At 48.0% G+C, this 26714-nt stretch overlaps 1 protein-coding gene across 4 annotated transcripts in view; it reads right to left on the reverse strand.

Annotated features, from left to right (window-relative positions):
- The window catches only part of Myh11 (myosin heavy chain 11), a 93643-nt gene that overhangs the window by 43133 nt on the left and 23796 nt on the right, over positions 1 to 26714 (reverse strand). For 2 of the 4 annotated variants that reach the window (XM_051206717.1, XM_051206719.1), the window contains exons 4-10: positions 18340 to 18367; positions 13488 to 13590; positions 11701 to 11721; positions 9841 to 9933; positions 7687 to 7750; positions 6995 to 7093; positions 1883 to 2026 (exon numbers count right to left, since the gene is read on the reverse strand). In XM_051206717.1, coding sequence (XP_051062674.1) covers positions 1883 to 2026; positions 6995 to 7093; positions 7687 to 7750; positions 9841 to 9933; positions 11701 to 11721; positions 13488 to 13590; positions 18340 to 18367 — 552 coding nt within the window. The remainder of the gene's footprint in view (positions 1 to 1882; positions 2027 to 6994; positions 7094 to 7686; positions 7751 to 9840; positions 9934 to 11700; positions 11722 to 13487; positions 13591 to 18339; positions 18368 to 26714) is intronic. The other 2 variants (XM_051206718.1, XM_051206720.1) reach the window with 1 other exon arrangement.

Below are 26714 nucleotides of genomic sequence, written 5' to 3' on the forward strand. Positions count from 1 at the left end.
TCCCCACCCACAATCAAGCTCCTCATGGGGTGCCTATGACATTAAACAATGGACCCAAAAACTTTGACATCATGTTTGTCTGACACATACAAGACTTAAGCTCCATCCCCAAGACTTCAGGGGACATAGCCATTGGTAGAGAGCTTGCTTAACTTGCAGAAAGCCTGGGGCTTGAACCCCAGCACTCAGCATGCCTGTCATCACAGCACTCAGGAGGGAAAGGCAAGAAGATCAGGTGTTCAAGGTCATCTTCAGCAACATGGTGAATTCTGGATTAGCCTGGGCTATTTGATACCTTGTCTCAAGAAGTTAAAAATTCTGCTTTGTTCCCTACTAGCTTCTCTTAATCTGCTGTGAACATTTATAACAGAGTTCAATGTTTTTCTAAAACACAATTTAAATGGTCCCATCTGTCCCCACTTACAGGGCAGACAATAATAACTTTTATCAATTACCACTTCAGTTTATTCCTGCTTTTTTTCACTAATTGAATAAAATACACTGAACATCTTGGTGTCTTAAGGGGAAAACAAGAAGCATGGGTGAGACCCATTCAGTGTGTTTTCTTAATTTTTCTTTGTGTTGTCTTAAAACCAGATTAGGCACTAAACTGACCCTAGTTCCCAAGAAGGTGTACTAGATGGAGGGCGTTCATGGCCTTGGCTGCTGATGTGGGGCCATAGCCAACTCTGTCCTCGGACTCTCCTTTTCTGGACTGTAGGTTATCCTATGTGGCCTTACTGGATATTCTGGGGCCAGAGGGTGTGGGAAGGGAGACCAGTTTACCACAGTCCTGTCCTGGTGAACTCTGAATGCTAGAGTACATCTGAACCTGAAGGAAAAGAGTTTCTGGGGTCACAGTACTGAAGCCAGCAGGGCCCAAATGGGCTTCACGGCCAACTATGGAATGATGTTGGTTAACATCTGAATTCCCAAGAATTGCCTGTGTCTCCATCACCTCCTTTGGAGCTGGTGTGTCTATGCTCAGTCCCTAGAGCCTGCTGTTAGCACCCTTACTTCCCTATCCCATGACCCTAACATCATAGGCAGCCAGGGAATGCACACATGCTCCTTGGCCCACCAACCCAAGCTAGTGAGATGCTACTATCTGGGACTATAACAGAGAGCCCGTCTACACTTGGGCCACAAACCCAAAGGCTGTAAGAGCTGGACACAACTGTATTGCTATCAATAAAACTACAGCCTTTATAGGGACCACAGTGCTGAACAATGGAGGACCAGAAAACAGCTTTTAGAGAAATTGTTGAGTCCCTACAGCATACTGAACCTGTAACAAGATTGTCTGAGTTTTATATTATAGGACTTACTATGGTTTGATTCTGGACCATCCTCCATGGAATTATCTTCCCAGCTCTTGGTCCCCAGATAATGGTGCTAATCTAAAAGCCAAGAGGCAGGGCCTGACCTGTGGAGTAGGCTGATGGGGGTTGCATTTCCACCCTACTTCCTGCCTGCTGTGATTTTAGGGGCTCGGCCACATATTCCCACTGCCATGATCTGAACAGTTCCATGGTGCTTTCCCACCATGTTGGATGGAGATCCTCTGAGACTATGAGCCAAAATAAATCATACCCCCATTTTAAGTTGTCCAGTCAGGTGTCAGCAGTGAAGCCAAAGTAACTAACACAGTTTGGGTCAATTGCAACCAAAAAAGTGTTACTTCAGCCACTTGTCTAGTAAGCCACGTGTGGCATGATTCACCTATCTTTTCTTTGTTTTCCTTCACTCCATCTCTCCCTCCTTTCAGGAGGGAGTGAACTCAGAGAGTAGCTATCCACCCTGACCAGATGAGAGCCAGTAGGGAAATCCCTCAGCATCACAGACACAAATCCAGTCTTCTAAGCCCAAGTATGAAGCTCACCTAGCTGTTCCTCTTCATTGAAGCCCATGATGGACATGGCCTCCAGCGTCTCCTGGAACATCTCATCATCCTGTGCAGCTGGGATGGGCACAAAGCCATTGGACAGAAATGTGTAGCTGTTGAAGCTCTCCAAAAGCAGATCACCTAGAAGAAAGAGGAGAGTGAAGTGAGTGAGGAGACACACTGCTTCCTTTGTGTGACACAGGGTCCCAGCAACCGTCGGGGCCATCACCATTTCTCTCCCTTTCTCAAGGCTTGGGCAGTTAAAACCCTTCCTGTATGTCACGATGTATAGTCCTCATCAGCCAGTGCTGGTCTCATATGGCGGTGCAGGTCGTGCCCTGTGCCAGGGTACCAGACAGCTAAAATCTAGCCTTGTTTCCACTGCTCAACCACAGTCATTAACATGGTGTTGCTTCTACTCAGGGAGGATTGTATCTGGTCTGAATTTCCACCACACCAGCATAAAACACACAATGAATACATACATATACATACCTGCATACATGTATATACACACATATACATGCACACATGTACACATACACGTGCAAATACATACACCTTTACAAACCCACAGAGATGCACGCGCGCACACACACACACACACACACACACACACACACACACACACGAAGTTTTTTGTTGGTGGTGGTGTTGCTTTGAAGCAGCTTCTTACTATGTAACCCAGGCTGGTATTGGCTGCCTTCTCAGTGCTGAGGTCACAGACATGCACCACCACGCCTCTCACCTGTGTTACGTTTAAATCAAAAATCACACATACACTTAAAAACTAAACTAATGACTAGACTAAAACAATAACGGATTTGCATATCCTAAATAGTATATTATATACTGCTCTGTGTATAACAAACTATTTCAGGATATCAGATTTAGGTCTTATATGCTGAATTCCTGCTATGATACATAAAGCTTTAGATCTTACCCCTCCTCCTTTTTCTTCCAAGTATTTCTAGTTGAATCAGTAGACAAGCCTTTAATCAGAGGTTAACAAATCTGGCCTATTGGTTGCCTTTGTAAATAAAGTTTTGTTTTAACAGAGCTGCCTCCATTTTCCTGTGAGCTCTCCTGCTGTAACAGTAAGCAGCTGTAGCTGAAAGAGTCTGGTCCTCAAAGCTTAGGATGTTTCTTGTCTGACCCTTTGGTGAACCTATTTGCCAATCCCTTGTTTATAATATTACATCTAACAAAACTTGTTTGTGCCAGGCTTGTTGGTGCATACCTGTCTATGCAAGTCTATAGGCCCAGTATTCTGAAGGCCAAGGCAAGTAATCTCAACTTTAGGGCCAGTCTGATCTACAAAATGAGACTGTTGGGAGTGAGCATCCTCTGAGCCAAGATATAGTACACAGACCAGGGAAGAGTAAGAGAGAGCTCATACCCTGCTGGTGAAGGCTTTCCAGGGGTGGCCTGTGAGGGGAGCACCTACACCCCTGTAAGTGACCCCTTACCTTCTGTAAGGAGGTAAGGATGCCTAGTGAAATCATTGTTTCCCCAGAGTGAACCTTGGTGGAATTGTGCCTCTGATTGGAGCTAGGTTAGGAGACAGGATAGATGTTGCTGTGTGTCCCTGGGAAGGAAGTTTAGCAATGGTGTCTCAAGAAAAGAAAGGCTGCTCTATAAAAAGTCTGTCTGTCTGTCTGTCTGTCTCTCTCTCTCTCTCTCTCTGTGTGTGTGTGTGTGTGTATACAGTACACACATGTTCTTATGTATACAGTAATGTGTATGAGTGTATGTGTGTGAGTGTGAGTGTGCATGTAGAACGCTGATGTAGACGTCTTTCTCAATCACCCCCCTCACTCCCCTCATACTTTGAAAGAGGCAGGCTCTCACTGAGGCCAGAGCTCACAAATTCAGCTAGATGAGCTAGTCTAGGGATCGTTCCGTCTCCACCCTGGGAGTACTGGATTACATGGGGCTACAGGCAGGAGACCATGCACTCCCAGCTTTTACGTGGGTCTTCATGCATGTACAAGTGCTCTACTCAGCGAGCCACCTCTCTGATGCCACGGCCACACTCAGATGCTTTATTTCCTTTGCTGCTATTCCTTTTCCATCCTGCCCATTATTAGCTTTTTCTTTCTGCCCTCATTGCTACCATTCCAACACATCTGTTCCTTGCCAAGACAATTAGAGATCCTTGGAGTAATATCAAGGAGATGCTTTCTTTTTAAGCCAAGGTCTTTTATGGGTCAGGTCACCTTTAGTCACTTGATGAACCCAAAGTTGAACATACCCAAGGCCAAGGTAACTGAAGCTAGCTTCTGGGTTCAGAGAAACATGGGACTAGTCACAAGGACTTGGGTCTGCTCCAACACCATTGTCCATGGCTTGGAGAGATTCACAGGCATTTCAGTCTCTCAAACTTTCCTTCTTCCCCGCTCTGTCATAAAGAATACAAATAAGGCTGGGTGTGGTAGTGTATGCCTATAATCTCAGTACTTCAGAGGCCAAGGCAGGGGGGTCTGCTATGAGTTTCAGAGTAGTGTGATCCTTAGTGAGATCCCAACTCAAAGAAAGCAAAACAAACAAAAATGCAATTGGCCCTAGACTCTGCCCTGCTCCCTCCCAGCTGCTCCTGCCCCAGATGCCCTTGCTCCAGCTGTGGGAATGCTCACTGCGGAGCATGGAGCATGGAAATCCAGAGGGAAGAAGGCTAAACAGTTTCAGCAAGCTACCCCCATGGGGGATCCCGTCTATTTGCTGGTGTAGCATCCACCTGGTCAGTACCCCGATCCATCTCATACTGGGTGTTCGAGGACAAGCTTCAAGAACAATGAAATGAGGGCCAACAACTCCTAGTGCAGGGTTGGGCCCTTTCCCAGCTTCCTTTCCTTTCTCCTGTTATTTTCTTTTCCCTCCTTCTATCTCCCCTTTCTCTTCCCCTTCCTCTCTGCTCTCTCTCCCTCTCTCTCCCTCCCTCTCTCTCCCTCTCTCTCTCTCCTCTCTTTTCCTACCTCCCTCCCTCTCTATTATGCAGCTCATGCTGGCCTTGCTTCCCCTTCCCAGAGCTGAAATGACAGATGTGCTTCATACCCCAATCCTTTGGCTAATCGTAACCAAAATAACTTAGGGGCAAAACATTGATGGAAACCAAGTTTGTGTTGTTGCCATCAGTTTTCTAACTTAACCCTAACCCTGATCATAGAATATGGATTCCCACATTCTATGTGACCCACATTCACCAATGAGACCCTTTCCTGACCATAATGTTGATGTTCCTTTAAGAATTTGATTCCTCAACTCTGAGGCTACTGTGACAACCCCCTCTCACCCCCACTCCAAAAAAGGAAAGAAACGGTCTAGACAGAAAGACACTGAAGACAGCCCTTGAAAACTGTGATGGCTTTTGGTGGGGTGGGGAAAGGCTAAGTGTTCTTTAAGGGGCTGGCCACTGGGAGTTTGACCTGCTCCAGTGAGTATATGGGCAACATAAATTGAACTCGGTGTCTCTTTTCTTTTCTTTCTTTTTCCTCATTTTTGTTAGGGGAGGGCACAAGGATGGAGAGGCAGACCTGGGGCCACTGAGAAGAGAGTGTGATTGGGGTGCATTGTGTGAAATTCCCAAATAATCAATAAAAATATCATGCTAGAAAAAAAATTTTATTCCTGCAGAGCCAAAGATGCTTAATTCTTACATGAAACATGTGAAAAAAATTACAGTAGAAATTGGCAAATTTCAGTAGGCTTCCTGTTCTTGTAAATATAAAGTTTTATTGAAACATCCACTCTGTTGGCTGTTTCTGTGCAATGGGCAGAGTTTAGCAGAATCTATTGCCCTTCAGAGTAGCAGACAGTGGCTATTTGGCCTTTAAAAAAAAGTTTGATTGGCTGGGGTGTAGCTCAATTTATAGGACTTACCAGGTTTGTGGGGTGTGTGTCAAGTCCAGGGCTCCATCCCCAGAATCAAAAGAAAGGATGGAGGGAAGGAGGGCATGGAGGAGGAAGGAGGATGTAGGGGAGGAAGGAGGATGTGGAGGAGGAAGGAGGGCGTGGGGGAGGAAGGAGAATGTGGGGGAGGAAGGAGGGTGTGGGGGAGGAAGGAGGCTGTGGGGGAGGAAGGAGGATGTGGGGGAGGAAGGAGGATGTGGGGGAGGAAGGAGGATGTGGAGGAGGATGTGGGGGAGGAAGGAGGATGTGGGGGAGGAAGGAGGGTGTGGGGGAGGAAGGAGGACATGGAGGATGTTGTGCATACACATAATCACAACACTTGGAAGGCAGAGCAGAAAGGTCAGGAGTTCAAGGCCAGCCTTAGCTATATGGTGGGTTTGAGGCTAGCCTGGGCTACACGAGACCTTCAAAAGAGAAGAACAAAACCTGTGTAATGGAAAGTTTTGAATTCATTGTCCTTCAAATTCCTTCAAACTCAAAATATAAGATTGGGCTTTGGGGCCCACGCTTATAAGCTCAGCACTTGAGAAGTTGAGGTAGGAGCATTACAAATTCAAACTAAATTGGGATAACAACAACTTTTGGGCCAAACAGACTACAAAGTAGTAGAACCAATCTTAAAACCAACCAAAGCCAACAACTAAATATAATTGAAGGTGTTTTTGTTTGTTTGTTTTGAGGCAGGATTTTTCTGTATTGTTTTAGAACCTGTCCTGGAACTAGCTCTGTAGACCAGGCTGGCCTGGAACTCACAGAGATCCGCCTGTCTCTGCGCCCGAGTGCTGGGATTAAAGGCATACACCCCCAATGCCCAGCTTGAAAGTATTTTTTAAAGGCAGGCTCTCATTATGTAGCCATAGCTGGCCTGAAACTCACTATGTAGACAGGGCTGGCTTCAAACCCGTAAAGATCTCCTGACCTCTGCCTCTTGAGTGTTGGGATTAAAGGAATGTGCCACCACCTTACTGGGTACCTGGCAGGTTTTCTAAATGGGCATCTAAGCCATTGTCACTTACTTCCTTTAAAGTCACAGATTGTAATTGAACCTGAACAGTTAATGTTCTAATGTGTGACCGATAGCTATCTACTGAATAAAGGCCACACTCATGCACCAGAGGAGGTGGGGAACTGTGTAGCTGCCTCCCCAGCGTCAGACCTTTCCCAGTCCCTGACCCTAAACCCATCAGGGCAGACACTCACTTTTCATCTTTTCCTTGGCTCCAGCGATCAGATAGTAAAAGATGTGGAATGTTCTCTCATCCCTGGCCTGGCGAATTGCCCGAGACTTTTCCAAAAGATCTAGTTGGAGAGGAGTTAAGGACTCTGGGTCCAGCTCAGGGCTTCAGCTCACAGCTCAGGGAGTCAACTTCCAAAACCCAATTACTAACCCATTCTGCCAAGCCAGCTGCTGCAGGTGTTCCCAGGACCCGAGAGAGTCCCTGGAAAGTTATAAGGGACCTAAGAGCTGGCAGTCTTCACCACTGTTTCTGAGTCATGAGTCTGTGTAGGGCAGCTGCTCTCAGATGAACTCTTTAAGGACAAGGGTTTTGGCCTTGGGCAAGACATAGCAAAGAGGTGATGAAGGCCACATGACAGCTGGTGCCAATCTGGCCCTAGTTTTATCCCTGCACTTGCTATAAACATGATGCAAATTAATTCTATTCTAATTCTACTCTCCAGACATCATCTTTGTGTCACCCACAAGGCCCAGGGAGGGAGATATCAGTTAAGAACCCAGCAGAGGTCATCAAGTGTTTGCCCAGTAACTCCTTTTAGATACAAGAAGGATTGTTCCAGAAGGAACCCTAAGAGTCTTCAGAGGGAAAGGGATTCTGTGTTTTGCCTGGTCCTCCTCCCCCTCATAAGGCCCCACCCAGCTCAGCAAAGGATACATGTTTCAATGTTGGCACCCACGATGTAGCCAGTGACATCAAAGTTGATGCGAATGAACTTGCCCTGCAGAAAGGAGAACAAGTTGAAGGAGTGGCCAGACTCAGCACAGACCCCATACCAGTCAGGCAGGGAGGTATGGGGGCTAATGGGAGCAGGATGGGCTCTCACAAACACTCAGAGCTCCACAGTCCTGCTGGGCCACAGCAAGCAACATGCTCAGGCCTATCAAATCCTGCAAGGAACATCATTTGTTCATGAAACAACTAAATCCTTCATGGCTGTTACTAAGGAGGTAGGGAAACTGAGCTGACATAGGTTAAATGGCCTGGCATGACATTGCTCTTCAGAGGTGGCTGTCAGTCACAGGCTTTTCTACACCAAGTGGGTTAGGCTGAAATGATTTTTTGTGCATATGTGTGTGGGGGGGGGAGTGTTTGGATGCACATGCCAGGGGACAATGTCAAGTGTTATTTTTCAGGCACCATCCATCTTGTTGCTGAATCTCTTGCTAGCCTGGAATTCTCCAAGCAGGCTAGGCTGGCTGCTCTGCCAGCCCTAGGAATCCTCAGTTTCCCCATCATGGGGAAGTATCTGCCATCATGTCTTGCTTTTTCTTGTGGGTTCAGGTTCTGGTGTTTGCAGGGCAAGCACTTTGCTAAGTGAGCTACCTGAGCTCCGGCTAATGCTGTGAATGGAAGCCCTGGCCCCATAGATGCTAAGTCAGAGCTCTCCCTTTGTGACTCCCCAAGGCTCCACACTTATGTTACAAACAAAGTCTTGCTAGGTAACCCAGATGTTACAAACAATGTCTTGCTAGATAACCCAGGTTCGCCTTGAATTGACAATCCTCTTGTCTCAACCTCCCCAGCACTGGGATTACAGACATGCATAAGCATGCCTGGTTCTGAATGGCCTCCTTCCTCCTTCATATTAGAGGGAGGGCATCGAGATGGTTTGTATGAATATAAGACATTCAGTAATTGCAGTACTTGGCATTGCATAAGTAGCTGCAATGGAAACAGGCCTAGGCAGCAAGGTGAGGCCCAGATAGCTTGTGGGCAGGCAGGAAAATGTCTTCAAGGACCTTTAATTTGTATGATTTTGTTTTTGTTTATGTGTATGTGTTTGCGTGCCTATGTGTGAAGTGTGTGTGGGTGCCCATGGGGGCTTGAAAATGACATTAGATCCCCTGGAGCTAGAATTACTGGCAGTTGTAAGCTACCATGTGGGCTCTGGGAACTGAATGCTGTTCCTCTGCAAGAACATGGAGTGCTCTTAACCACTGAACCTTCTCTACAGCTCCCTTCAGGGACCTTTCCATGGACCCCTGTCCCAGATAGTTACAGGTCCAAGAGGTACCCTGAAAGAGAAGTTGCTTCTCACTGTGTGACAGACATATCCTTCCTTCTGTTCCCCTCACTAAGGAGACTGCCTGATGGAGGCCTCGCTTCCTTGAGCACGAGGACAATTCTGGTGCATTGCGGTGTCCACCTTGCTTTCTCTGCATCCTTCAACCCATTAGTCTTGAGCAAGGAATGAGACAACCTTGGGGCCTGGGAAAGTGTACACAGGACAGTGACACCTCCCACATCACCTACTGCTTGTTCCCAAAGCAGATACCCTTCCTGTATCTGGAGCCACACCAAGATTATTCACTGTGATTCTTGGTGCCTAGGTCAGTGCCAGGTATACACTATGTGCTTAATAAAAATCAACTTAAGAAATGCAAAGGGGGAGGAATGGTTTATATTAAAGTGTCCACAGAACAATTGTATGGAGTTAGTGCTTAGTCAGTATTTGGTAGAGGACAAATGTATGCGTTATAGAGTAGGTGCTCAATTCATGCTTTGATAAGTGAATGAATGAGTATTACATGTGTCTAATATGCAGTAGGTGCTCAGTAAAAGTTAGATAAACTACAAATGCCAATGCCTAACTGAGAATGGATGCCAGTGATTGTTGGTTCAATAAATGAAGACAGGAGTCCTTGGGGCAGAAGGACTGGGAACAAACGTGGTTGGTTGTCTTTTATTGCCTCTAGTCTTTTATTCCCAGAGGGCCCTTGTACTCTTACAGTCTGTGTTCTTGGGGGATATGTATCATCAGGGTGCCCACATCAGTCCCAGAAATGCCCATATAGCTCTGCTACTTACAAAACGAGAGGAGTTGTCGTTCTTGACAGTTTTTGCATTGCCGAAAGCCTCCAGGATTGGGTTCGCCTGTAGAAGCTGCTTTTCCAGCTCCCCCTAAAATTCATTCACATTTTGTTATAGGGGAATACAGCCTAGGGCCTGACACAAAGCTCTGCCCTTTGGCCACGGGCTCTGTCCTGTTCTTGGCCCCTCCTAGGCCCCAATGTCACATCCAGAAGTACAGGACCTGTGCAGAAAAGCTTTCTGACGGACAAGACATCTGCTCCCTGAAAAGACTGCTTCCCAGAGACCAAAGTTATTATATCATACAGCGCTGGAATGCCTACAACACCAAGAATGGTACCCCTAGGTGTGTGCAGTGTACAACCTGCCCACTGTCCATGGTGATTCCACAGGTCAGGTTCGTCTTCTTCAAGTTAATCTACCACAACATTCCCAACTGCTTAAGCACAACTTAAAAGTTGCAGCATTTCATCTGGCAGGCCTGGACTTCCAATATTTCCAACGGAAGATACTTTGGGAGGCTCCAAACCCACCAGAAATCCTTTTAAGCAGCTGCAGAATGAAGCCTCGAAACTGCAAGAGTTCTGGCTAGCAGATTAAATGCAGCTGAGACTGCGTGCAGCCCACCAGGCCCCTCAGCAGGGCTCCTGTGTGTGAATACAGTCATGTGATTAATGGAGGCAAGGAAAGGGCCAACAAAGTAAGCCATGCCAGGAAAGCAAAGAGATGCCAAGGCATAGAAGGCAGTGGCTGCCTGGCCATCCCCCTGCAATGCAGTCTGCAAAAATAAGATGCAGATGGCCTTATCGTCATGGAAATCCCAGCACCAAGTGGACCTGGCCCACTGGAGAAATTGACAAGAGTCATCTACCTTCCTTGGTGAACAGGAAGAAACTTGAAGTAATTGCATGTACCCATGTAGACTTGAGATCCAAAGGGTTCCCACAAAGCTCCCTCTTCTGGAAAGAGGTTTCTAGCAGGCATACTGAAAGGCCTTCAAAGGAGAGCTTTGAACATAGAGACCTCATCTGATGGACAATGAGACTGCGGCCCAGAGCCGTTAAGTGACTTGGCAAAGGTTACACAGCCTATGTCAAATAACATCCAACTTCTCGTCTGAGACAAATTAGACAGCCATCTACCTACAACAGACTAGTTGACTTGGAACATCCTGGATGGTCTCTTCTAGGCTGGGACACATGTGCCAGCCCCACAAGCTCTGTATCAGAGTCCAGCTCACATACGAAGAGGTTCATGCATGGCCAGGTTTGTGGGCACAGCTGGGGCCTTACCAAGCCACCAAAGCTAGTGTCTCACAAACCCAAGATGGTTTCAAATGTCTTGGGTGAGGCAATTGGCATGCAGGAGAAGAGACACACATGACACACACATGCACAAAGACACACGGGTGCAAGGGACAGAGCTGGGGCAGGAAGGCAGGGAAGGTAGCTTTGCCCTGGTTGGGTTTCCCACTGACCAAGCCAGGGACACTCTGGAGACTGATGGTCCTAAAATGCTCAACAGATGGGATGGGTCATTCCAGTGTGTTGGGAAACCGATGGTGGGCACATTGTGGGAAGGGATGAGGGTTATTCTGAACTGGGGCAAGCCATCCAGTCTGGAGTGCTGCCCTGGAGATTCTGACAGGAGCTCCTGGGCAGCTAACATGCCCCATTCTGCACTCTGGCAATACCCCCACCCACTGCATGATATTTTGGTGCCTCTACTAGTCTGGGGCCAGGAACTCAGGGGTTTGCCCTGTTCCCACATCCACTAGGGGCCCGTGGGTGCAAAAGATGCATGCAGGTCTTAATCCACTCGGTGCCTCCCATCACACCAGGAAACTCTGTTACTCACGTAGGCAAAGGATGGGCCTTGCTGCAGTGGGACAGCACAGTATGAAACAGATGTCAGTGCTTCTGCCTTCACATCCAAGCCCACCCCACATTGGGAGCCCTGGGCTGGGCTCCTCCTTCCTGTCATTGCTACTAGCCCCAGCCCATAGTGATCACTTCCTTCCCTTCTACCATGCTCTAGCCTCTCCTTCCTTCTCTCCTTTCTCCCTCCCTTGCCCCCTTTGTTCCTCTTGAGACACTGTATAGCCAGGCTGACTTCGAACTCAGGATCCGGCTGCCTCGGCTCCTGAGTGCTAGGATCTTAGGCTCACACCACCACAATTGCCAGACATCTCGTTTCCTAACTGCTAGGCATCAGTGGATATCTATCTTCCTTCCTTCCTTCCTCCTTCCTTCCCTTCTTTTCCTTCCTTCTCTCCTTCCTTTTCTTATTTTCCTTCTCTCCTTCCTTCCTTTCTTCTTCCTTCCTTCCTTCCTCCTTCCTTCTTTTCCTTCCTTCCTTGTTTCCTTGCTTGCTTGCTTGCTCCCTCCTTCCCTCCCTCCCTCCTGCCTTCTTTTTGACTGGGCCTTGCGCTTCCCAGGCTGCTGTCAAGCTGAAGATGAACTTGAACTTCTGCTTCTCCTGCCTTTCTTTACCTCTCAAGTGTTTGGACTATAGTATACACTACCACATCTGGTTTATGGGGTGCTGAGGATGAGTCAAAAGCTCTGTGCCTGCTGGTCAGGCACTCTACCAACTGAGTCCCAGATCCCACACTGGCCTCTCATCTGATGGGGGAAGAAATGTGTCTGTATATACAGGGAAGAAGTGTCCAGCCGTCTAAAGCCGAGTCATCCCATTATGGCTTATTCTCATTATGTAGAAAGAGGCTAGGTGGGGGAGAAGGGAGATTCTCTCTGTCACACAAGCTCAGGCCAGTGTTCCCTATACATAACCCTAACACACTGATCTATGGTTCTGGGCTAGTTTAAGGGGAAAAGATTCCCAGGTTATAGCCAGAATCCACCCCAGGTCCCTGAAACCTCTAGGCTCACTGGCCACTGTGCTGATCTGTCACCCCTCAGAACAGGAAGCAAGATGCAGGGTGTCAGAAGCATCCTGTTCTCAGCATCCATACAGAGGTACTGTCAGGACCCAGGGTCCCAAAAGGGACAGATGAGGGATGCAAATGACAGAGAGGAAGAGAAGCTAGGGAAGTTCTAAAAACTCCTCTACTTTTCCTTGTAAGCCCTCTTCCTACTGGGCCAGGGTGGGACCTCTGTGGGGGTTTTTGTTTGTTTGGGTCTTTGTTGTTGTTGCTTGTTTGTGTTTTGGTTCTATCCCTCAGCCAATAGTGAACAAGGGACCCATGCTGAGTGACCCTGCATTTGTTCCCTGAGGGTGGGACATGGGGTGGTTCCAATTTGAGACTGTGTTCTACTCCATAGTGACAGCATGTGGGACATATTTGCTGGCTCCAGATATACTGTGACATATAGGGACAAAGGCCAGAGATCAGGAGCACTGGAGTTTGTAGGACAGTTCCCACAACAGGAAATCTAGTCACAGTTACCAGATTTAGCAGGGCCACTGCTAAGAAGTATTCCTGGAAGATCTCAGTGCAGGAGGCTCCATCCCCATACTTCTGGGATATACAGTCACAGCAAGGGGAGGGGATCTCCAGAGCTAGGCTGCTGCACCCAAACGGGGTGAGCCCTGGGGGCATAGGCTGAGTCCTCACTATGGTGTTCTGTTCACTCACTCGCTAAGGCCCGGAATGGCCTCGGTGACCAGTGTTCGTCACTTACCGTGATGCTGCTATCTTTCTTGCCCTTGTGGGAGGACGCCACCACAGCTAGGTACTGGATTACTTTCTTCGTGTTTTCAGTCTTCCCGGCTCCAGACTCGCCTCTGAAAGACATGAGTATGATGACCCTACAAGCCAGGGAGGACCCTCAGTGTCATCACTGCCAATCCCAGAGGGGGAAAGCTGAGGCTCCTCCTGGAAGGGGAACTAACTGGTTTTTGTGTGCAAGTGAACATCTGTTTGGGTGAAAGTTTGTGCATATATGTATAGATGCCAGAGGTCAACCTCAGTAACCATGTACCTTTAAAAAACAAAAGAAAAGAAAAGAAAAGCAAAAAACAGGTCTCTCTGGCTGGAACTGACTAATTAGACCAGGCTGGCTGGGCAGTGAACTCCAAGTCTCCACCTAGCTGTATCTCCCCACTGCAAGGTTACAAGCTCATTACTCTGCTTAACTTTTTTTTTTTTTTTTAAATATGGATCCTGGGCATCAGAACTCAGGTCCTCAAGCTTGCACAGCAAACACTTTACCCACTGAGCCATCTCTCCAACCTTGAGCTTGGGTTTCTCACCTGAGCAAATGAACCCAAGTAGACCAGGCCCACAAGCCAGTATAGTCCTCTAGGAATACTGCAAGGAAGAGCCCAGAAGAGGGAAGAAGAACCTGAGCTTTGCTACAAAAGATCAAACCCCAATCTGTTCAGCACTGTCTGCTAAGAGGCATTGTCAGCAAAGAGTATCTTCCAGATGAGCAGCGCCTAAGGCAGAACTAGAGAAAAAAGAATGCCTTATCCTGTGAGTCGCTGCAGAAGCAAGGCCCTCTATCCTCGGCAGAATCCCTTGAATATCAGGCAGCTAGCTGATAATCTCAGGCAAGGTTTCTTTGGTTGGAGTAATTTACACTAATGCGCCTTTAGGGGATAGCTTCCCACTGGCGGGATACTGTTGGCCTAATGAGAAGACTCTTTCTAGAGCATGCGGGGCTGCTACCTAGAGCGAGAACCCTGAGAGTGGCTTCTCTACCCATGAGCTCCAGCACCATGTCTGGCTCCCTGTCTGCTGAGAGGAAAGGACAGGGCCTCTGCTCACACTCCTTCCACATCATCTTCTGCCCGGATGTTTGTTTGTTTTTCCTTTCTTTGCTCAAATGCTCTCATTGTCTGAGTTCACTTCATATCTCATGATATAAGACAAACTTTTTTTAAGTCTGGAAAAAAATTCATCCATGCAAAGGTCAGCTTGGGGTTTTCTAGGCTGAGCTAATGGCCCGGCCGAGCATAGCTCTGCTCTTCTCCCTAAATAGAAGAAAAGAAAATTAACTTTCTCTGCCAAGGATGCCTCAATGACTTCACTCAGGTTGGAGAAAAGAGAAAAGAGAAGACAGCCACTGCCTGCTCTGGGTGTCTGGCCTGCCCACCAGAGTCCACCTGCCTCACGCCAGCTTCCTGTTGTCCCCTGAACCTGGCAGTTTGAATGAGAACGATTGTGCACAGGCAGTGTGTCTGAACATAGTCCCTAACAGGCGGTGCTGTTTGGGGAGCCATGGCCTGGGGAGGCAGGTTACTGGAGGCTGGCCTTTCGTGGTCATGCCAGAAGGTGACAGGTAAGAAGCACCTGCTGTGTGTTCTCACTGCCAAGGGCTGACATTGCGGCTGTCGTGAAGGACTGCGTGGTCACAGTGTTGTGAAGACCCTGCCACCCCTCCTGTCCCAAAGGACACAATTACTGATTTTTCTAAACTTTGGAAAACAGAATTGACAGTGTGTGTGTGTGTGTGTGTGTGTGTGTGTGTGTGTGTGTGTGTGGTACTAACTATTTGCCTGCCCAATCTCCTTTGCCCTCCTCTCAGCACCACCATTCCTATTTACCGAGGCATCTGTAGTAGTGCGGAAAAGAAGTCTGGCTCAGAATGAGTAAGCAGCTTGTTCTAAGCCATGCATGCAGCAGGACAGGGGCACACTGAGTTCTCCCTGGTCCCAGTGCCACCCACACGCTCACGGTTCGACCACACAGGCTCTGTTCTCTAACAACAGGGATTGTTGGCAGGCTCTAGAGTCACCTAGGACACAAACACCTCTCTGCTCCCTGACCGTTGCCTCACGCCCCATGCCATCCCCACCCAATGGCCAGTGCCTCACCAGGGGCCACGCCAACCCCTTGCTTCAGTGAGTTGCTTTTATCAGCTGTTTTGTCACAGGAAGGACCGAAAGGAACCAACACTCTGGTGCCAGACAAGGGGCACACAGGGCCTGTGTTTACAAGTGCCTGCTCTGGGCTCACTTGTACCAGCCCTTCAGCACCTTTAATCCTCCACGATTATTCTCATCACCTTCTTGGGGAAACTGAGGCTCAGAGACATTGAAGTAAAGTGCTCTAGTAACAGTACCCCGTGGACAGAAAACGGAAGAAGAATGAAATGTGAGCTCGGGTCTAAATAACAAGACAACTCATATTCTCCCACCTCCCACTCTTTAAATTTGAAAAACGAAAAAGGGAAAGACAGGGACATCCCAGCTTGGACTCTGAGACTGAAATCAGGATCAAAGAACTAGGCCACTCAGTGGTGTACAGCATAGCATAGATTACTTCAGTAGAGTTATGTCAAAAAGAGTGGATAAGCTTCCCTTTCAACTGAAGGAGAAGGATCCCGGTCAGGGCAGGGAGGGAATATTCTGAGATTTGAACACAGATCTCACAATAGTCACAATGGTGCCCAGGCCCACTTCCTACCATCCCATACTTTCCCATCAGGCCTCGGTCTCTGCCCCTGACAACAGGGAGGACATCAGTGGCATGACCCTGGGAATCCCCCTTCCCTGTGGTCCTCTAGGTCTTGGATGGCCTTGGGGACACCCAAGTCCCAGGCTCCGGGCATCTGAAGCTGGCAGGCTCGGGTGGCTCCAGAAACATTGCCTATCTCTGCTTGGTGACCCTGGAACTCTAGGTGACAATGCTGTCCCTATCCAAGCCCTGGTTGTGAGGAACTTGTCCCCAGCTTCCCATTCCTGGAAGTCCCTGGCTTAGCCGAATGGAACTGGGTTGCCATGACCCACAGCTGTGTTCACTGTGCATATGACCTGCACAGTCTCATGGGGATCACTCTGGGAAAATTTCTGTGCTTGATGGAAGGTTCTAAAACTTCTTAATGACTTCTCATCATGGAACTGTACATTCTAATTTGCATAAGTTTAACACTATGGGATAGTCCTACCTCTCCAAGTTGAACACCATTAAAAGCTATTACAGACTGCTGTCAGCCTCAACAAGGAGCCAAATTGGCTGTATGCTCACAGCTCCTCCTAAGTCCCATCCTAATGCAAGCTGGCTGTGTCCTCTGGTATTGGTGTTCAACTCCTACACATCCTGCAAAGCCCAACTAGACAGTACCCATCTTGAATATTATTTGGACTCAAGGTATTCAGCCCCTATAGCCCTTGTTAGATGATTGGCACAGGGGGCTCCTGGGTCAGACAGCCTGTTCGAATACCCACTCATCCAGTCACCTGCATGGTCCCTGGTAAGTCACTCAAACTCCTGTGCCTTTGCTCAGAATGGTGATGGGCACATAGTCATAGCTGCTGTTCCTCCCATGGCCACTTCTTCCCTTGCATTTTCATGCACTGTCTGTCCCATGATCTAACCCGCCAACCCCACCACACCCCCCCTGTTTAGGTGTGGAGTGGGCAAGCCACTTCTGCACAGGGTTGGATAGCAATCATTTCAGGGTTTGTGGGCATCCTTGACACAAACCTAGACATATCTGAGAAGAGGGACTCTTAACTGAGAAAAATGTCTCCTTAATGTTTGCCCTAGTGGTGACTGTGGGAAGGCCCAGCCCACTGTGGGCGGTGCCATGCTGAGGCAGCTGGATCTGGGTTATAAGAAGGTAGGCTGAGCAGACCGTGAGGTATGCTAGTCTATGGCCTCTGCCTGTGTCTGAGGTCTTTGCCCTGTCTTGGGCTCCTGTTCTGACTTCTTTCAGTGACTAAACTATGATGTGGACTGTGCTATAAGCTGAAGAAGCCCCCTCCACATTGTTTTTTATTATGGTGTCTTATCATAGCACTAGAAGCAAGTTAATGTAGTGGGTGTGGAGCTTCATCATACCTACGTGGCATGGCCACTTCACTGTGGAAGCAGCTGTGTAAACAAGTGGATTGCAGATGTGTTTCAATAAAACTATTTACAAAATACAAAGTGTCTATTGATTTTACAGTGTGAGCTTCCTACTTTCTTGTCCCTCAGACAGAGGCCCCCAGTCCTGACACCTTCCTCTCTGACACCTTCCTCTCTCTCTCTCTCTCTCTCTCTCTCACACACACACTCACTCACACACACACACACACACACACACACACACACACACACACACCACTTACACAAATAAATGTTAAAAAAAATAAAAGAAGTGAGGAACTTCCCACACCCTCCAGTCACCATGACATTCTGCCCAAGCACGTGGGGCTGAATGACTATGAACCAAACCCTCTGAAATCATGAGCACAACATTAATAAACCTTTAATACACAGGCTGGTAAGCTGGCTTAGCGGTAAAGGCACCTGTTATCAATACCGATGCCTTACAATTGATCCCTAGGACCCACAGGGCTGCAGAGGAACAACTCTTGCCAGTTGTCCTCTGACTTCTATATGGACTATGACACTTGTGCACCCCCACAACACATGCACAATAAATAAACTGTAATTAAAAATAGAATGACAGCAGGCATCCTTAAATATTCAAGTGTTCTGGTTTCCATCACATGTGCCCTGTGACAGGGGCAGGTCTGGGCAATTCAACTGTGAACACATCAGTCTTCAGTAGACAACAAATGAAGAACAGCCTCACTTACGTGCACAGAATGGACTGGTCTTCACGATCTGCAAAAAGAGAGAAAACAGTGTGAATTAGATAGAGACCCGAATCTAAGGGTCTGGGCCTGCTTCAAGCTTCCACATGCTGGCCACTGGCCATTGGCCAGCGATACTGGATGCCCAGGAAAGTGAATCCATGAGGACAGCCACAGCCCCTGAGGTGGTCCCTGAAAGAGGCTTGAGCCTGATGCACCTAGGGGGCCACAGACCCCCAACTGTACCAGCTGGGGGGGCAGAGCCTCCCCTGCCCTGATTAGGTTATAGACTGGGGTTCAGGCTAACTAAGTACCCTTGTGGCTACAGGTCTCTTTGCTCTGAGGCCTGGGGAAAGTGTTTTAGCTTGCTGTGTCAGCTCTGGGTTGTAAGAACCAGCACTCATTTCTCTCCTTTGTGGGGTGGAAGGAAATTCAGGTTCCTTTTCATCTGTCTCGGTGTCACCCCTGCCATCCTAGAAAGCTATGCTAGCTATTTTTATGTCAATTTAGCACACGCTAAAGTCATCTGAAAGCAGGGAACTTCAACTGAGGAAATGCCTCCATAAATCCAGCTGCAAGGCCTTTTCTTAATTAGTGATTGAGGCGGGAGAGCCCAGCCCATTGTGGGTGGTGCCATACCTGGTCCTCCATTCTATAGGAAAGCAGGCTGAGTAAGATGTGAGGTGCAAGCCAGTCTCTGCATCAGCTCCTTCCTCCGGGTTCCTGCCCTGATTTCCTTCAGTGATGTGGACGCATAAGCAAATAAATACTTTCCTCCCCACATTGTTTTGGTCATGAAGTTTCATCACAGCATTAGCAACCCTAATAAGACAGGAGCCTTGGGGTAGGTTCTTTGTGTCCAAGGAAGGGTTAAGCTTGCACCCAGAGCCGGGCTGACTGATCATCTGACTTATAGTCCCCACGTGGTTAGGGTGAGGGTAGCACAGAGGCTTCCTTTGCTTCCCTCTAGCCCCATGGTTTCTGTCCTTTCGCCTCCACCCACCCATGCCAGTGTCCCCACATGCCTGCAAGTGTCCACATAGGCTCTGCTCTCCAGAAGGTGACATGTCAGTGCCCAATGTTTAGTACCAGAGACACCCCATCATCTGATGCAGAGGACACCATGAGATCAAAGGTCAAGCAAGCATTGCTGACAGCTTCTACTCACAAAGTGTCCCAGAGGTCCCTACCTATGAGGGACATGGGAACAGTGAACAACACTCTAGCCAGCAGCCAAGAGCAGAGTGCCACACCTGATGGGCAATGCCAGAGACAACATCTCTCACATCTATTCCTTGCACTGTGGCCCTCAGCCTCACTGTACCGCAGAACACCTGTACCTCCAGTGCTAGCAAGATGGTTGAGTGCCCTGTTATCTGCTTTAAATGGATCAGAGGGTAGATGGACAGACACATGGACAGATCAGAGGACAGATAGGTGGATAGATAGATGGATAATGGGAGCAGGAAATCAGGAATTCAGGCCACCCTTGGCTTCACAGTGAGTACCAGGCCAGGGAGGGCTACATAGTGAGACCTATCTTAGAAAAGAAGAGAAAGAAGGAAGGGGGGAGGGAGGTAAGGAGGGAGAGAAGGGAAAGAAAGGGAAGAAAGGGAAAGGAAAGGAAAGAAGGAAGGAAGGAAGGAAGGAAAGAAAGGTGAGAGGGAGAGAGGAAGGAAGGGAGGAAGGGAGGGAGGGAGCAAGGGATGGGTGGAGGGAGGGAGGGAGGGAAGGAGGAGAAAGAAACCCAACATACACTGACTGAAGTGAGGGCTGGAGGAACCAGTGCTCTGTGACTAGAACCCAGACAGCAAGAATGTCTCTGTAGTCTGACGACCTGACCGGGGCTCATGTAGCCCAGGTTAGCCTCAAATTCACTATGTAGTCTAGGATGACTTTGAATGTCTGATCCCTGTGTCTCCCTCCTCAATGCTGTGATTTCAGGTCTCCAGCACTCACAGTTTATGCATCCCTGGGGATGGGGGCCTTGTGTACCTTAGGGAGGAACTTTGCTCTCTGAGCTGAGTCCCCAGACAGCCCTGACCTCCATTAATTTAAGGAGTGACTCAAACACTGGCAGACCATGGTTTCTCTTCTTCCACCTGACCTGGGGAGGGAGCCAGACTTCCTCAGTAACCTGGCAAGAGCTAGTCCATGAGCAGAGATTTATAGCATAAGGCTCCTAGGACTCCCGGGAGGGGCAGCTTTGTGCTGAGAGCCACTGGCAGCTCTCTGGCCCAGGATGTTCCCACAGGAAACACAAGCGTGGGAAGCACAGCTCTGGGCAAAAGAAGTGCCCCTTTGGGTCAACTGTTGAACTGACCCCGGGGAGCTTGCCTGAACTTTCCATGGCTGGGCTTTTGGTTTCTTCCCTGAGCCTGGTCTTTGAGAGATCCAGGGAGGTGAGACAGCTCAGTGGATAAAGAGCCTGTGGCCAAACCTGAAGACCTAAGCAATCTTGGGTTCACACGGTAGAAGGAGAGAAATGACTCCTACTAGTTGCCCTTTGACCTCCACACATGTGCACACATGCCTCTGCACACACACACACACACATACACACACAAATCAAAAATGTAATTCATAAATATTTAGAAGGGAGAACAAGGCCTTCTGCCCTTCCACACACCTCCCTATCCACTCAGTCCTGTTACTCATGGCTGTGAACTCACAGGGATGTGAGCCAGCTCAAAACAAGTCATGTTTGGTACACACATCACATGAGTGCCACGTCTATCTAGTTCCAGAACATTCTGCCACTACCAAATAAAACCTTATACTCATCAGGCCATTACCACCCATCAGCCATTCCCACTCACCCTTGGCAACCCAGATGTTCAGTCTGCATCTGCCCACCGGCTCTGGGTGTTTCGCACAGGTAGAGACACACAGCACCTCCTCTCATGCCTGGTTTCTTTCATGTTTGGGAGGGTTATCTGATCTGTACTGTGTATTACTACTTTATCCTGTTCACAGCCAAGCACTATACCATTGTATAATAGACCACATTCTATTCACCTGTGGATGGAAATCTAGGTTGTTTTCTACCTTTGGACTACTGTGAAATGTATGTTGTAGACTTTCACATGCAAGTTTTTATTTGAGCACCTCCATGATACTATCTCTGCCTCTACACCTCTCTGTGGCTCAGACAGCGGTCTGTCTACTGTCCACCTCACCTGCAGAGCTTCCCTGGACAGGGGTACAAGTTTCACACTGTCTAACTATAGAGGGATTGTTGATCTGTGTGTTCATGGAAAAAAAAAAAAAAAACCACTGCCCTGCAGATTGAGGAGAAGCATCTTGAGAGAGAGGTGTCTTTTCCTAATTCTGCAAAGGTTTCATGTTCTTCCTGGATCCCTGTGAACAAATATTCTCTCGATTGTAGCAACTAACCTCCCCACGATCATTATTTAACCTGTTAAGTCTTTCAGTACACTTTTGGGAGAACATATATGACATACAGTATTGTTCTTGTTTTCTTTTCCAAATTGGTAAACAAAGGTCTGCTTAGCATTATATTCACATTCACCTCAAAGAGAAAGGGAAGAAAATACCCATCAACTGATGAATGGATTTTAAATTGTGGTATGTTCATTCAGTAGGATATTACTCAGCCATGAAAAGGAAAAGTACTGACACCTGCTACAATAGTCATGACTCTTGAAAAGCCTATGCCAAATGAAAATGCTGGTCCCAGAAGGTGACTAACCAAAGGTTTCCATTTACCTTTCTTATCCATACCAGGCAAACTTGCCTGCTTGCCTGGCTGGTAAGAATGTGGAGCAACCTCAATGAGTACAAGATTTGGGGGAAGAGGGATAACAAATTTCAACTGTTACCTTGACATCTCCATAGCCTATAAACAACTCACCAATGACCTGTGACTTGCATATTTATTTATCGATTTGATTTCTCAAGACAGGGTTTCTCTGTGTGTATTCCTGGCTGCCTCAGAACTCGCTCCATAGACCAAGCTGGCCTGGAACTCACAGAGATCCACCTGCCTCTGGAGTACTGGGATTAAAAGTATAACCACCACTGCCTGGCATGACTTGCATATTTAAAATTGATTTATTCATACTATAGTTCTAAGCTTTTAAAAAATACAATTTCATACTCCCTCCTTTCTGTTTGTTGTTTTTGAGACAGTTATGTAGCCCAGGCTGACTTCAAACTCACAACCTTCCTGCTTTTATCTCTGGGAGATGGAATTTCAGGCGCTGACACACTTGGCTTATAGCACCATGTCTAAGCTCTGCTGTACACGAGGCCCTGGAAACAAAGCCAACAAGAGCCACTGTTTCTTGTGTCTACACAGCTAATGGAGGAGTATGGGAGTTGTAGTGGTTTGAATGAAAATGTCTCCCATAGGCTCAAATATCTGAATGTTTAGTTTCTAGTTAGTAGAACTATTGGGGAAGGATTAGGAGGTGTGACATTTTGAGTGCATGTGGCCTGTTTGGAGGAGGTGTGGCCTGATTGGAGCAGGTATGGCCTGATTGGAAGTGGTATAGTCTTATCTTGTATCTGGATAGGGAGGGATTTGATATTTTTCAAAGGCCCATGCCAGAGCAAGTGTCTCTCTCTGCCTACAGATCAGGATGTAAAGCTCTCACACCATGCCTCTCTGCTTCCCACCATGATGATCATGGGCTCACCCTCTGAAACTGTAAGCAAGGCCCAAGTCAAATGCTTTTGCTTTATAAGAGTTGCTGCAGTCTGAACACTGACTGAGACAGGTGTCAAATGAGCAAAGAAATGACTGAGGGCTATAGCCACACTTATAATCAGGACATTCACCAGTGCACAGATCCCAGGATACCTCTGTGGCTTCCTAGAATGACAAGAAGCCTTCCAGGCTGTGTTTGTAACTGAACCATGTTAAAGATGTGTAGGAGTGCAGAAGATGTGTGTGGGGGGCACAACAAAATGGGGGTGGGCAGAGCATCCCTGGCCTGACCAAAACAGCTCAGAGGCAGGAAGAATACAGCCTTGGGAACCTGAGGGCAATGTCAGCCTTACCGTGTGACTCAGCGTCTAGCTGAGGGCTTTGGGTCTTAAGACCTTCCCCCATCACTAATATGCCCTGTCTGCCCTTCCTACATGGCCTGGGGGCTTGCATTTGGAAGTCTGAGTCTTGGGATGTGCTTGGGAGGAGTGGATAAAGGTCCTGGAATCCCCTCAGTAAGGCACAAAGGGTCAGGACTCCCTGGAGGTGCCCAGCATCCCAAAGTTTCACAGCCTGGCTATTTCAGTTGATCCCCAGCTGGAGTTCTTGCTGACTGGCTACTGAGACTGAGGCGTGCTACCCATAAAAGGAGAAGGCCAAGAGGAACTGGGAAAGCATCCCAGCTCCACACCTCTCTTCCTTCTTGTACCAGCTTGCTGTAGACATGGTAGAAGGAGGGGACTCCAAGGCCAAAGAAAGTGATTCAGAGTGATCCACAAAGACACTGAGACACAGATGGATTCTACCCCAGCTCTGCAGCCCTGATTATATCCTAGGTCCCTGTGGACTGGCCCTCCCCTCTTCCACATTCTCTCTTGAAGACTCAGGGAGGCTATCAGTTTGCACTGGGTCCAGGGACCATTGAGGGGCATGTGGGACAGGGGACACTGGTGACCTCTTAGAGCTCAGTTGATGGGAGATGTCATTCTGTATATGTTTCTCATACTGGTTAATGAATAAAGCACTGTTGGCCAATAGGAAAGCAAGATAGGTGGGACAAGGAAGAAAGAGGAAGTAGTAAGCAGGGCCAAGATGGAGAGACTGGGAAGACCAGTCACCTGCCCCACTCCCCGGTAAGAGAAGACCACGTGAAAATTCATAGATCAGCAGAAATGGGTTAATACTTAAGACAGAGCTAGCCGATAAGAAACTAGTAATGGGCCAACAGAATTATATCAAATACAGAGTCTCGGTGTGTTAATTGGGGCTGGCGCGGCGGCGGGACAAGACCAGCGGCGGGCAGGAAAAACATACACCTTGCACTCAGTTCTTTCATACCCTCTTCTCCTGCTTCCAGCCCTGGGAGCCTCTCCCATCCATCTCAAGTTCATGGTCACCTCCCAAGAGGCATCACTGTTTCCTAGCTTAGGAGACAGGCCCCAGGGTAGCATCCTTCAGCTCCTGAACCTCTCTTCCCTGCACTGTGGGTCTACTTGACTGATGCCCCTAAACTAGACTCTGTGTGTGTGTGTGTGTGTGTGTGTGTGTGTGTGTGTGTGTGTGTCAGGGCTAGGGCACATGGTAAGCCTTCAGTCAACCCTGGTAAGTAATCATCTGGGAGACCACAAATTTTTCATGCTCCCTGACTGAGGAACATGTTGCCACATACCAGTATGGGCACATCAAAGCTACTCCCCTCTGCAAGCCTGCTTCTCCAACTCAGAATTTACTATTTGGTCATAATTTTAAGAGTCTTAACTGCCTCCTGTCCCTATAAGAATCCACGGACACCAAAGATCATGGATGCTCACATTCTACTTACATGGGAAAACCTAAAACGAAAGTCTGCCCTCGCAAATGGGACACATGCCCACAGCCAAGAGACCCCAAAGAGTGAAGCATGAGGCTGTGGCTAGAAGGTGTGTGTGTGTGTGTGTGTGTGTGTGTGTGTGAGAGAGAGAGAGAGAGAGAGAGAGAGAGAGAGAGAGAAGTTTCTTACTGGGACCTGATCTTGCTGGCTCCCTGATCTGTACTTCCCAGCCTCCAATGAGCAGTGCCTTCTTGTCACCTCTACCTCACCCAGGAGATTAACCTGAGCTACATATCACATTCAATGTCAGCCTGGATTACAGTGAGATCTTGTCTCATAGACCAAAGATGGGTAGAGGTAGGATGGAGGTGGGGACGGAGGTGGGGATGGAGGTAGGGATGGAGGTGGGGACTGAGATGCGGATGGAGGTGGGGATGGAGTAAGTCAACAATATGTAGTGGTTTGTTTATAGATAGGTGAGGAGCAACTGTACCCAGAGACTAGGCACTGTATTCCATCTCACTAGCCAGCCCAGCCCAGGCAGAACTGAGCATTGCCACACATCTTCCTGGAAGCAGAGGCATGACTGCATCCTGTCTTGGAGACGCATTTATAGGCTGCTAACTTTGAGTCAAACAGCCTGACACTAGATGCTCCCCATCCCAAGTAACCTCTGTGCTGCACAGCTGTTTCTTCATGGGGAAAACAGACCTAAACAAGACTTCTCAGGAGTACAAGAAACTATTCTGTGAGACCAGATTGAGAGCAGTTTGAAGCTACCTACGACATAGCTCAGAGCTGTGAGTACTGTGTTGACTGCCATCACCACAGTTGTGTGCTTACATGTACACACATGAGTGCATGTGATGGCCAGAGTTCAACCTCAGGTGCTATCTATGATGGGGTCTCTCACAAACCCTCACAAGGAGCTCACTGACAGGTGAGGCATGAATCCTCCAGCTTACACCTTTCAGCTCTGGTATTATCAAGTGCAAAGACTGCTACCAGCCCTCCAGGCCCAGATTTGGTAGTGTCTGCTCTTTTCTCCCCTCATCTACAGTCTAGCCAGCGGGGATCAGTTCCCCTAAGGCATGCCAACCTTGGAACAGAGACACCTGCTTCCTGCCCACTGCCCATACCTGGCTTAGGCTTGGAGAGAGCTAAGCTAAGAGCCCTAACTGTTTTCTTTTTTATTGACAGGGTCCTCTTGGTGCTGATGAGGTGAGAATAAGGTACTTGAGATGACACAAAGCCAGCTCCACACCTCCTGAGGCCTCTACTTATCAGGTTAGAGTAAAATCTTATCTGCCTTTCACACCTCCCCTACTTTACCCCAGGGGCCTTCCGTGATGACTCACAGGTCCTGTCAGAAGGCTTAGTGAACCCTTCTCACAATCCACCTGTGACTTGCTGAATCTAACTATGGGTTCCCAAGTGTCCAGCTGTCAACACCCAGATAAGAAGAAAGACCCACAGGGGACAAAAGGCCTTTCCTGGGCTGGGGAGGGGGCCAAGCACAGCTAAGTTCCACTGTTGGATCAGACAAACTCTAGGGGTTCTAAGGGTCACAGGCACCAAATTCAAAACACTCTGACAATGTCTTGATCACTGGAAAGTTCTTCGCTTCTCTGACTCTCAATTCCCATCTCTAAAAGGGGATTGGCAATAATGCCTGCCCCTAGCATTGGATGACCAACAAGTCATGCATGTATGTTCAGGGGACATGTGTACACACGTATACACACACACATACACATACACATACACATACACACAAGGAAAATTTTGTTGTTTCCTTAAGACCAACAAGGAACATATCACTTTAAATTTTAATTTTGTTTTTATTTAGGGTAAAATTATGGCAAATGCACTGTAGTATTTCAGAACTGAGTTTTA

Source organism: Phodopus roborovskii, unplaced genomic scaffold (assembly GCF_943737965.1).
Source record: "Phodopus roborovskii unplaced genomic scaffold, PHOROB, whole genome shotgun sequence".
In the NCBI taxonomy this organism is placed as follows: domain Eukaryota; kingdom Metazoa; phylum Chordata; class Mammalia; order Rodentia; family Cricetidae; genus Phodopus; species Phodopus roborovskii.